Source organism: Portunus trituberculatus, chromosome 20 (assembly GCF_017591435.1).
Source record: "Portunus trituberculatus isolate SZX2019 chromosome 20, ASM1759143v1, whole genome shotgun sequence".
Taxonomy (NCBI): domain Eukaryota; kingdom Metazoa; phylum Arthropoda; class Malacostraca; order Decapoda; family Portunidae; genus Portunus; species Portunus trituberculatus.
The window spans coordinates 4,834,835-4,847,500 of NC_059274.1; the positions used below are offsets into that span (position 1 = coordinate 4,834,835).

At 44.2% G+C, this 12,666-nt stretch overlaps 2 protein-coding genes across 3 annotated transcripts in view; one reads left to right on the forward strand and one right to left on the reverse strand.

The window, feature by feature from the left end:
- The first annotated feature begins 3,829 nt into the window (after positions 1-3,829).
- Positions 3,830-12,666, forward strand: part of LOC123506550 (ran GTPase-activating protein 1-like) — a 27,661-nt gene continuing 18,824 nt past the window's right edge. The window contains exon 1 of the mRNA XM_045258740.1: positions 3,830-3,892. Coding sequence (XP_045114675.1) covers positions 3,835-3,892 — 58 coding nt within the window. The 5' untranslated portion in view covers positions 3,830-3,834. The remainder of the gene's footprint in view (positions 3,893-12,666) is intronic.
- On the reverse strand, positions 5,136-8,534 carry LOC123506551. Of its 2 annotated transcripts, none has more exons than XM_045258741.1 (3): positions 8,437-8,534; positions 6,752-7,571; positions 5,136-6,470 (listed from the first exon to the last, which is right to left on the reverse strand). In XM_045258741.1, coding segments are annotated over exons 1-3 (1,275 nt in total). In that variant the 5' UTR covers positions 8,438-8,534; the 3' UTR covers positions 5,136-6,016. The 2 variants fall into 2 exon arrangements, with proteins under 2 accessions (XP_045114676.1, XP_045114677.1); XM_045258742.1 differs by having other exon boundaries at positions 8,440-8,525.

Genomic DNA, 12,666 nt, shown 5'->3' on the forward strand with positions numbered 1-12,666 from the left:
CGCGTCACAGTACTGAAGGGGTTAATGTATTGATTTTACCTTCCTTCTTTCAATTACAACTGAACTCTTTTTTTTTCTTGACTTGAATTCTTTATACTACGTGGCAGCCTTACATTTTTTCAATATTTTTTCGCCTTGTACCCAGTGAACACCTGTCTTCAATTATCTAAACATGGTTATATAATCTTCTCTTAATTAACGAAAGCATACAAGTATGTCCTATTATATCGTATGATGATTGAAATACGATAAGATAAGAAAAATACAACTGACCACACAAAAACATGTATCCCACCAACAACTCAGCCACCACATTATATAATTGAGTGTTTTTATCAACGAGGAAAAGTGAAAAATAACAAATAACACTTGTCAAAATACCGCAATCTTAGCTATGAAAGAAGCACTACTGACATTTGTAGTATTGCCCAAGGCTACTGCAAGGACTACCACTTGTTGCGGGAGTGTTACATGTAACAGAGAGTGGCCACGAGTTAAAAGTAGCCCCGCGTGTAGTCCTGGTGGTTTCTGACAGCTTTCCTCATTTTCCTATATATTCCGTGAACGAGTCTCTGGTCGTTAACCCTTCAGTACCAGGACGCATTTTTACCATGACCTTTGGGTATGATTAGACCATTTTATTGACATTAGGAAGAGTCTATGGAGGCAAGAAGATTAATGGCCTGAGTCTTCATTATTCTAATTCCCACGTGAGTTTCTGAAGGTGTATAAAATCACCAAATAGTAAGGAGAAGGAATAATGGATTCAAAATTACACCTAAACGCTTCAAAACCCACGAGGCAAAGCACTTTTTCTTTAATAGAATTGTTAACATTTAGATTAAGCTTTCTTCAGCAATAGTAAACAGTACTTCCATTGCATCATTCAAAAACAAAATTGATAAATATTTAAAGAATAACCCCCAACAAGCTCTCTTCTTGTCCGAATAATTAAACATTATATTAGTATGACAATTATTGTGTGTAACTTTCCTATAGATAGATATGTAGAGTTCACTGTAGGGTGAATAACAGAATCTCCTTTCATCCTTTCCTGTGAAAATTCCATATCAGTTTTTCCATACTGCATGGTACTTTTCCAAACTATTTTCCATGCCAGCAAAAACTGGAGGGAGTGGTGGGTGGGGAGGAGCCTTCTCCTGTGCTGTCCTGTCTCTCTTATCTGTAGCCAGTTAGAAGTAGTTACCAAACAGCCTCGAAGGAAGCAAGAGGTCTGTTGCTGTTTGGCTTTCCTTTGTATTCCTTTGTATTTCTCCTCCTCCTCCTCCCATTTTCTCTCTCTCTTCCACCTCTTTTCCCTCCTCCTCTTCATCCTCTTCCTGGTATTGTCGTTTCATTATGGTAACGTTACAGGGTGCCTCTTACAAGGCTTCGATGAAACTGAATATACTTTTATACAATAAATATATTCCAACGAAACCAAAGAGCCCTGAAAATTTTTTTGACTTGCTGGCATCTGCTTCGTTATCATGGTTAGAGCCCACAAGAGAAAAGCACCTGGCTGACGGTGTGGCAGTGGGGCGGAGCCTCGTAAGAGTTGGGGAAGAGGTAGTTAACGTGCTGGTGGCCAACTTATCGGACAAAACCTGTAAGATCCCAGCCGCTGCCAAACTGGGCACCTGTGAATAGGTGGATTGTCAGGTGGAACAGCAGGAGGACGAGGGCTCTGCTGGGTCAACTGGCCAACTAGGACCGCTTCCTGAGCACTTAAAGGACCTGGCGCAGAGTAGTGCTGTTCACCAGACTGAAGACCAAGCGACTAACACTACTACAATACGCTGACACTTTCAGTCGAGATGACATGGATTTCGGTCGCACTGATTTGGTGAAGCACAGCATCCATACTGGCAACAGCCTGCCCGTAAAACGCGCACCGAGGAGGACCACACCTGCCAAGAGGGAGGAAATAAAGAAGTTTGTCACCGAGCTAGAGGCACAGGGGTTAGTGGAACGTTCAAACAGCCCATGGTCAGCGGCCGTGGTCCTGGTAAAGAAGAAGGATGGTACGACACGCTTCTGTGTGGACTACATGGCTTTGAACAAGGTTACCAAATAGGACTCTAACGCCCCTGCCCAGAACTGACGACACCCTGGACGCGTTGGTCGGGGCCGCGTGGTTCTTTACTCTAGACTTGAAGTCCGGATATCACCAGGTAGAGATGAGAGAACGGACCATGCAGCTCTGAGGTGGATGAAGATCCTAAGAAGGCCTGTAGGACAACTAGCGCGTTGCTTGGGCAAGCTTGAGTAGTACGACTACAGCGTCGAGCACCTCCCAGGCCGGACCCACAACAATGCCGACAGCTTGAGTCGCCGCCCCTGTGAGCCAGGTTGCAGCCACTGTGCAGGAAAGGAACCTGATGCCATAGTCCGACTACTTAGAAATCCTGGGCGATACTGGTGAGATGGACAACAAATGGAGGACAGCACAGCGGGAGGATAATGATCTTGCACCCGTAATCCGGTGGCTGGAGGCAAGTGACGAGCGGCCCTGCTGGGAGGTGGTGTCGGCTGAGAGTTCCTCCACCAAACACCTCTTAGACCAATGAGCCACACTGAAACTGGTTCGGGGCGTACTGCTGAAGCGCTGGGAGAAGACAAGAGGAGGTGACTCTTCCTGGTTAGTAGTGGTGCCGAGCTCTATGAGGGCTGAATTATTGCAGGAGTTGCACGCAGGCCCCACAAGTGGCCACTTGGGAGAGAAGAAGACGTGCAGGAATGGTGCCAATCCTGCGACACATGCTGTGCCAAGAAGGGACCTGCAAGGAAGACTCGCGCACCTCTCGAGTTGCATTAAGTTGGCACACCAATGGAACAAGTGGCTGTAGACATTGCAGGACCTCTCCCTGTCACCTCTCGGGATAACCGGTTCATCCTGGTTGTAATGGATTACTTTACGAAGTGGCCCGAGGCATACGCTCTCCCCAACCACGAGGCAGAAACAGTGGCAGACGAGCTAGTCAGTCAGTTCTTCACCAGGTTTGGGATACCAGATGAACTGCACACTGACCAAGGACGGGAATTTAAGTCTCGAGTCTTTTCAGAGTGTTGTTAGCTGCTGGGCCTGCACAAAATCAGGACGACGCCCCTCCATCTCCAGTCAGATAGTATGGTTGACCGATTTAAGCGTACCTTGGCAAACGGGTTGGCCAAATACTGTACCGAGGGACAGCAAGACTGGGACCTCAAGTTGCCTGCTCTCCTCTTGGCCTACCGATCTGCTGTGCACGAGGTGACGGACTATACCCCGGCATGCCTTATGCTGGGGAGGGAACTGAGATTGCTGGTGGACTTGACCACCGGGCGGCCACCTGATCAAAGTCTGCCTACTGTCACAACAAGCTACGCACTGGCACTGCAGGAAAGGCTATCAGAGGTCCACAGGCAGGTGAGAGACAGTCTATGGATGGCATGGCAGACCATGAAGCAATACTACGACCGGAGAATGAGAGAGGCGTGCTACACTACTGGTGATTTGGTGTGGCTGTACAACCCTAATGTGGTTCCCATATTTAAGAAGGGAGATAAAACCCTAACGTCTAACCCTTGTAAGAAGAGAGGGTTTTCTCCGAAGTTGCAGAACCCCTGGGAGGGACCTAATGCTGCTGCTGCTGGTGCTGCGGCAGATGGATGGACACTCTGCAGAAATAGATTAATAATGCTGCTGGTGCTGCTGCTGCATCATAGACTAACACTAAGGCCCTTGGGAAGTGCGAAGAGCAGAGTCAGCAGACCCCCTTAGAGGTGCGGCGGCGAACACACTGCAAAGGGAGTTTGAATGTTTTGACGTCACGTTGGTGCCTCCCGCTCACCATGTCCACCACACTCAGCTTCTCAAGGAAAAACCACAAATGGAACACCGCAGAGGACGGTAAGTTTAGGTGCTGACTGACACACGGCTCATTTAAGGTGGTAGCAAGCATTTACTAGTATCGTGAAGAGTGCAGATAACGTAAACAAAGGGCCGTGGGTGGAAGATATTGTTATTGTATCATGTGTATTGGATATTTTGTTGTTTGTGGGCACGTCAGGATCAGCGGAAGGGTGGCTTTATAAGGGAAATTGAAGTATCATTAACTGTGTGTGAGGAAGGGCCTAGCGTGAGTCAATATTGATATAGAGTTGCAATACCGGGGTGGTGATGTGCCATGTGGTGGTGTGTGTTGTCACCCCAGGTTAACTTCCTATTCTCTCTTTTTCCATATGTGACAGTACAAAACAGTAATCCTATGAGTAAAACGTTATTGACAGTAAGAACAGGTAACATGAACCTCCCATTCTCTCTCTCTCTCTCTCTCTCTCTCTCTCTCTCTCTCTCTCTCTCTCTCTCTCTCTCTCTCGTGTATCCATGCAGACGTTTTCTATTTCTTTTTACTTTTCTTTCACACAGTGCCGTGAATGTCAACAATGAATGGCCTTGACAATAGATTAGTTCGCCACAAGGGGCCGTGTGAATGTAGGACTTTGTGGTATTTATGAGACGGTGCATAAGTGAAGTGTTTTTGTGAGAGGCTTGATGGATATTTCCTTATGAGAGAGAGAGAGAGAGAGAGAGAGAGAGAGAGAGAGAGAGTGTTGCATGTCATGTTATTGTAGTAGTAGTAGTAGTAGTAGTAGTAGTAGTAGTATTTCTTCCACTCCATCCCCCTTTCTTTTCTTCCTTCCTTCTCTCATCCACCTTCCTTTTCTCTCTCCACTCTCCCACTTCTATTGTTGAATTTTTTGTGGACATATTTTCCCCTCTCCTTTACTTCCGTTATGTTTTACTTGCATGTTTTTAACTTTGGATGTTGCCTCATTATTTTCTACTCACACATAGATTTGGCAATTACCACGTAAAACCTTTGTTTTTAATCATATATGTCACGAAACACACAAAAAAGGCGTTCGTATTCTTTCTTTTTCTTTTTTTTTGTGTTCTACTTTCTCCCTTTTTACTTCCTTCGCTTTGACACATTCTGTACTGAGCTACATTTTTTTTCTTCCCCACTCCGGACAATGATTTCCTTCTACAACCAGTGAGGTCTGAGGTCTGTTTCACTCTGATATAGGTATTTAGCTTACGACCATAACACGCTCCAGAATCGCCGTCTGAAGCAATAAAGAAGAAAAAATCTCTTTACAGTATTTATTGTAAAAAAATCCAGACAAATCCACATTTTTTAGCATTTCGTTCCTTAAAAAACTCAGAAAAGCTCTTTATAACGGTGTCTTTTACCTTGCAATATATACAATCGTGTTTGTTAATAGTAAATGTATCTGCAGAGAAGGAGACTGTTGAAATAGAGGTAATAGAGGTAAGGGTCGTACAGGATGCAGCCAATGAGGAGTGTTGAGTGCGAGTGGGAGAACAAAACGCTCTACAATTTTATGTGATCGTTCTTTACTCCGCAATGGTCCCACTCCTGTTAGTACTGCTGTTAGTCGAGAGGCTTGTCGTGCGTATCTAGTGTTATCTTGGCAGGCTGGGGTGAAGTAAACGAAGAATGTCAACAATGCATAGTACAGAGTGATAACAAGTGATAATTCAGTCATGGTCAGTCATGGTGATGCGGAAGAAAACGGAGAGAGAGAGAGAGAGAGAGAGAGAGAGAGAGAGAGAGAGAGAGAGAGAGAGAGAGAGAGATTTTCTAATTCATGATGACTCATCATAATGAGATACAGACAGACAGACAGCCAGAGAGAGAGAGAGAGAGAGAGAGAGAGAGAGAGAGAGAGAGAGAGAGAGAGAGAGAGAGAATGATCATAGCTGTTCGGGTTAAATATACAGTTCTCAAAAGTGTCCACAGCACATTTGTAGATTAACAGATTTACCATGGAGTGTAAAAACAAGCAAAAAAACAACAACATAACAATGCTTCATGGGACACACACACACACACACACACACACACACACACACACACACACACACACACACACACACACACACACACACACACACACACACACACACACACACACACACACACACACACACACACACACACACACACTAGATCACGCCATACTCCAGCATTTCATCATATGTCGCAAGGAGGCGAGGCTGAAGCAAAGGATTAGTGTCCAGTTGTGCCAGCATCTTTTCCTCATAACCTTTCATTGACTCCTCGACATCTTCACCGAATTCATCAAAGTCCATTACTTCAGATGCCTCCGCCACTACCAGCGGCACTATCATCAGAGCCATAAGGAACCCGAAGAGGTTCATCCTGTGATATTCCTTCTTCAGCTCCTCAAGACTGAAGGGCATCGTCTTCCCAGCCCTTGAGAGCACCTGGAGAAAAGTATCGTAGTAGATCTCGAGGAACGATTGCAGGTTTTCCTTTCTTTCTGGTCCGTTGAGACTCGTGTACATGAAGTAGTTCAGGTCCGTGGCCGGGGTGGCTTTGCGGCAGATTTGAAGGTCAATAAGGCGCACGTCAATGGGCTTACCTGCCTCGTCGTACCTGCAGGAGGTAAAACGAAAGTAAATGTTTTTTGTTTTTCATGTGTGAGTACATTAGGGGTCGTTATGATACAAGAATAGTTCAATTTAAAAAGTGGAAAGTTTTCTTTTATCTCAGAGAGAGAGAGAGAGAGAGAGAGAGAGAGAGAGAGAGAGAGAGACGCCCAAGGACGGACGGACGGACACACACACACACACACACACACACACACACACACACACACACACACACACACACACACACACACACACACACACACACACACACACACACACACATACTTAAAGAGAATGTTGTTGTTCCAGCAGTCGCCGTGGCACACCACGTTGAATGGCTCATTCTTGCTTCTGATACAGTCAACAAACATGGACAAGCCCTCCTTGGACTTGCTGTTGAGCCACTCCGCCACCTTTTCATAACCACCGATCTTCTCCGCCATTTTCGCCCCATTAGTCAAGTTAGAGGCAAATACTATTTCAAATATTTTTTTCCCATCGGGCATCTCCAAGGTGTCAAAGTCCTCCATTAGGAAGTCATGGGTGTCCTCAATGGGCTCAGACATTTTGTCTTGCGCGACGACAGAAGCGGCGTGCAAACGTGCCAGCTCGCGTACTACCAGTGTGGCGTGCGCCTTATCCATGCCCTTCTTACGGTCGAACATCTTGAAGCCATCAACCCTCAGGTCCCTCATCATGAGAACCTGCTCTCCCTCCACCTCGTGGTTCACGTAGCACTCCGGCAAGCGCAGCGGCTCTTGCCCCACGGCCTCAAGCTCGACATTGATTAGCGGCACAATTTTGTGGTAGAAGGCTGCTTCTTTACTGAAAGCCATAATGGTAACTGAATCAAAAATTTCTTGTTTCCTGCAGGGATTACACTTGGCCACGTAAGACACCTCCTTTTCTTTCTGGTCTCCTTGGCGGTAGCGGACGAGTGCACTGGTGACGACACAGGCGTAGTTGTCGCCTTTACTAGTGAAGTCCTTCACCTCATAGGAGATCAATTCAGCATCATCACCTTTGTCCGTCTTCAGCGTCTTCTTTAAAAGGCTCTCGGTTACAAGAGACTGTGGTGTCTTCTCTGGCTTCTGCGTCTCGGACACTGGCGAGAGAAAGTTTTATTAGCGAGTGCTTCATTCCCCTAGCACCAAGGGAGCGTAAGTATTCCAGGACACTGCTTCCCCTCCATGCCACGTGAGTGTTCTGATCCGCTCAGGCCAATTCATTACCACGTGCACAGGTGTGTTTTGTTTGTTGCTATTCCTCAAGACTAAATGTATCGTGAGCTAATGTATGTAGCGCCGCTGGGTGGCACTACACCACGCGCCAGTGTGACAGAAATAAAGATCACATCCAATTAACTAATAGAATGTCGGATGTCCGCAACCTAACACCTCCACCTGCCGTGCCTGATGCCGCACAGACTGATCTGACCCTGGGGTTACTTTATTCTTTCCTGTATTTTAATACATATCATTAATAAAATTATGATTTTATTCAAATTCTTTTTTTGAGAATTCATTACAGAGAAAAGAAAGAGAAAGGTGAAGGTTAATATATTTGCAAGTCATTTTCAAATGTTTAGGGCCTTGGACATTGTTCCACTTCCTTCATAACAGTCTGAGTCGAAAGATAAAAAATGAACTTGATCTCATCTGACTTACCGCAGTGACAACTCGTCGAGTAGTGAGCATAAACATGTGCACTGTGTCCAGCAACCTAAATAAACACTGGCTATTCTTTAGAATGTTTATTTTTTCGTACTGGAAACGTATGAAAGCAAACGTGAGAGTACAAGTATGCTGATTCAAATATCATCTCCAGTATTAGACAAAAATCTATCATTGCAAAGAACACTAAATTCATAAATGTTGGTGGACCTCAGGACATTCTGTGTTAAACACTTTGCTCACCACGTGGAGAACAGGACCTGAGTGAAACGTTCAAAACGCAAACTTAATCCTTACTCCTGGTGATGACAGTGAAGGAAGGAGCGCGGAGTCGCGAACACCACACGTCACGGGCGTCCCCAAGATACTGAGCTCAAGCAGTCAGAACAGAAGTGACAGTTACCAATGAAAGAAAATGACCTTGGCTGTCTTCCTCTCTCCCCTCTCCTCCTCCTCCTCCTCCTCCTCCTCCTCCCATTCTCTCTCTTCCACCTTTTATCCCTCCTCTTCATCCTCTTCCTGGTATTGTCGTTTCATTATGGTAACATTACAAGGTGCCTCTTACACCCTCTGAATAGAACAAGGCTTCGATGAAATATATACATATACTTCTATACAATAAATATATTCCAACAAAACCAAAGAGCCCTGAAAAATCTCTTGACTTGCTGGCATCTGCTTCGTTATCATGGTTTTGTTCGTGAAAGGGAAGGTAAGCAGCGGCCTTGGCAAAGATCACGTTCTCAAGTTGTTAGCGTACACCCCAAGATGACGGTCCGCATACGGGTGAATGTAAGAAAATGCCTGGGAATTTCAAACAACAGCCGATCTGTACAGTAGGTCTTAAGTTATTTGATTTACTTATACTTCACTAGCTAGAGTATAAAAGAAAATACCTAATATTCTGATGAGAGATGTGTAGTCTACGGGTAGTATTGTTCGTTTTCCTCAACACTATGTGCTGCGTAGCATTATATGGTAGGGAGGTGACTGTACGGTGTGGAGGATGCCGTCTCTGTAAGCCTTATTTATGAGGGTCACTTACACACAAAACACTCACTGAACGGATGATACGAAGATATGCTGTACACAGTCATGACAGGATGGAGACACTTCTTGGAGCCATCATCAGTAAGGGTCATTCAGCGGCAGTGGTCTCTACACACCATAGTCCTACAATTACATAAGTGACCTTGGGACCAGGGCATACGACTACGACACTCAGTAAAGGCTTATTTTGCCTCGGGGATTGACAACTGCTCGTGATGAAAGCCCGCCCTAGCGTTATGAATTACTGGCCAAGGTTGTCGCCGAGGATACACATTTTTTCACCTATTTTTACCTGCTTCCGAGCTATCTTTAAAGTAATGCGCTACGTACAACTTAGTTCATTGAACCATTCACGGAAATATTAGAATGCGTCTCACGCGTCTTTTATTCCTAAGCTATTAGCTGGATTGCATTATTGTTATTACTACTACTACTACTATTATTATTATTATTATTATTTTATTATTATTATTATTATTATTATTATTATTATTATTATTATTATTATTATTATTATTATTATTGTTATTATTATTATTGATTATTATTATTATTTTTATTATTATAACTATTACTCTTGTTATTATTGTTATTATTATCATTATTATTTTTTTATCATTATCGCAATTATTATTTATCTATATTTCTTTTATATATATTTAGTTGGGTTTTTTGTGCATTTCGAGATAGTTGGGTGTGTCTCCTTTCACGTGTAGCCCCTGTTCACCTAGCAGTGAGTAGGTACGGGATGTAAATCGAGGAGTTGTGACCTTGGTGTCCTGGTGTGTGGTGTGTGCCTGGTCTCAGGCCTATCCGAAGATCGGAAATAATGAGCTCTGAGCTCGTTCCGTAGGGTAACGTCTGGCTGTCTCGTCAGAGACTGCAGCAGATCACACACACACACACACACACACACACACACACACACACACACACACACACACACAATCACCTAATCTAAAATGAAAAACGGGCCCGCACACACACACGCGCGCGCGCGTACACACACACACACACACACACACACACACACACACACACACACACACACACACACACACACACACACACACACACACACACAATCACCTTATCTAAAATGAAAAACGGGTCCCTCCACACACACACACACACACACACACACACACACACACACACACACAAATAACATACACCACATATTGTTATTATTACATTAAATACACACACACACACACACACACACACACACACACACACACACACACACACACACACACACACACACACACACACACACACACAATCACCTTATCTAAAATGAAAAACACACACACACACACACACACACACACACACACACACACACACACACACACACACACACACACAATCACCTTATGTCAAATGAAAAACAGGCCCAAACTAAACACACACACACACACACACACACACACACACACACACACACACACACTCACCATAAGTCAAATAAAAAAACAGGCCAAAACTAAACACACACACACACACACACACACACACACACACACACACACACACTCACCTTATGTCAAATGAAAAACAGGCCCAAACTAAACACACACACACACACACACACACACACACACACACACACCTTTTGTCAAATACAACACAGGCCAAAAAAAACAGGCCAAAACACACACACACACACACACACACACACACACACACACACACACACACACACACACACACACACACAAAATCACCTTATGTCAAATGAAAAACAGGCCAAAACTAAACACACACACACACACACACACACACACACACACACACACACACACACACACACACACAATCACCTTTTGTCAAATAAAAAACAGGCCAAAACTAAACACACACACACACACACACACACACCTTATCTAAAATGAAAAACGGGCCACACACACACACACATACACACTTTATGTCAAATTAAAAACAGGCCCAAACTAAACACACACACACACACACACACACACACACACACACACACACACACACATAATCAGCTTATGTCAAATGAAAAACAGGCCCAAACTAAACACACACACACACACACACACACACACACACACACACACACACACACACACACGATATAACAGAGTAAATCATGTTAGACATGGACGAAGAGAGCCAGGAAGGGAAGACATCAGGGAGTCTCCCGCCATAGTGGCGTCACGGCCCAGCCCGGTGGGTCGATGACGTCATAGCCTGGCCCGGTGGCCTGATGACGTCACAGCCCTGGCTTGGTCTGGTGGGCTTATATACGTTTTGCAAATAATTTTGAAAATGACTTCTCGGAAAAACGCCGCCAGACTCGAATGCTTTACATATTCTGACTTGACACATATTTTAACTAATATCAAAAATATTAAGAGATGCCAAACCCCAGTGATATTAAAGATCTTTTAAAAGAGCTATAGATAAAATGTTGGAACCTTGACCCAACTTAAAGGAAATGAAATGTCCACTCATTCTCACTTCAAAGGAACGAAACACACTTTACAGAATATATACAGTCTTTTCCACCACTTTTGAGAGAGTTAGAGCCAGAAATAAATAATTCACACGGGTAACAACAAAATTATTATTGGAACATTAACGTCGTTAGAAAACTATTCCGCTCTTCACTATTTCCACTGATCAAGAAAGCGAAACGCTTTAAAACACACCAACTATTTTTTTAAAACAATAACAGCTTGATGCTGCCTTTAACAAAAATTTTCCCCGGACGGTCCTAAAAATTTGGCGCCAAAAAACAGCCTTATTTAACATAAAAATAAAGCCAACAACAACTTGCTGCTCCCCACACACGCAAGAAAAACGCTTCAAACACAACCAAATACTTGTAGAAAGCATCAAATCTTACTATCCAGCCCAAATAAACCGTCCAGGAATTAAAGAAAATAATCCTGGATTCTGGTCGGGCCGGGGTATAGGCATATCCAAGATGGCGGCGGGCCTGTGGAGGGGTCGACCCCCGCCTCGTATCTCACTTAAGCCTTCACCAAACTTAAACCTGTCCATGGCGGGTGTATCTCAATTGTTGATACGAAAGCTTAGTAACGCGGCTGAACGTTGTGGCAAGACAGGCGTATAATACTGACAGATAAGGCTGGAAATGGCTAATAATTGTGAGATCAAAGATGGCGGCGGGGGTCGGGTGGACTCCCCCTCTGCCTCACATAAAAACATTTGAAAATGGCACGAAAGGCATTTGATGATTTATCCCTTGACTGTGGCTCGCCTTAGATTAATAAAACACTCACTTTGCTAACGTAGTCCTGCTTGTGTGGCTCGGTTTCGTGGATTAGTCCAGTAATAAGGTGAATTGGAGACGTGGAAACACCAACGCAGTCTTGTTATTGTCACCAGAACCTTAAAAACACTCGTGAAATCCAGTACGAGTCACTTAAGTGACTAGTACTGGTTCTGATGAATTCAATTAAAACCGTTTGAGTATAG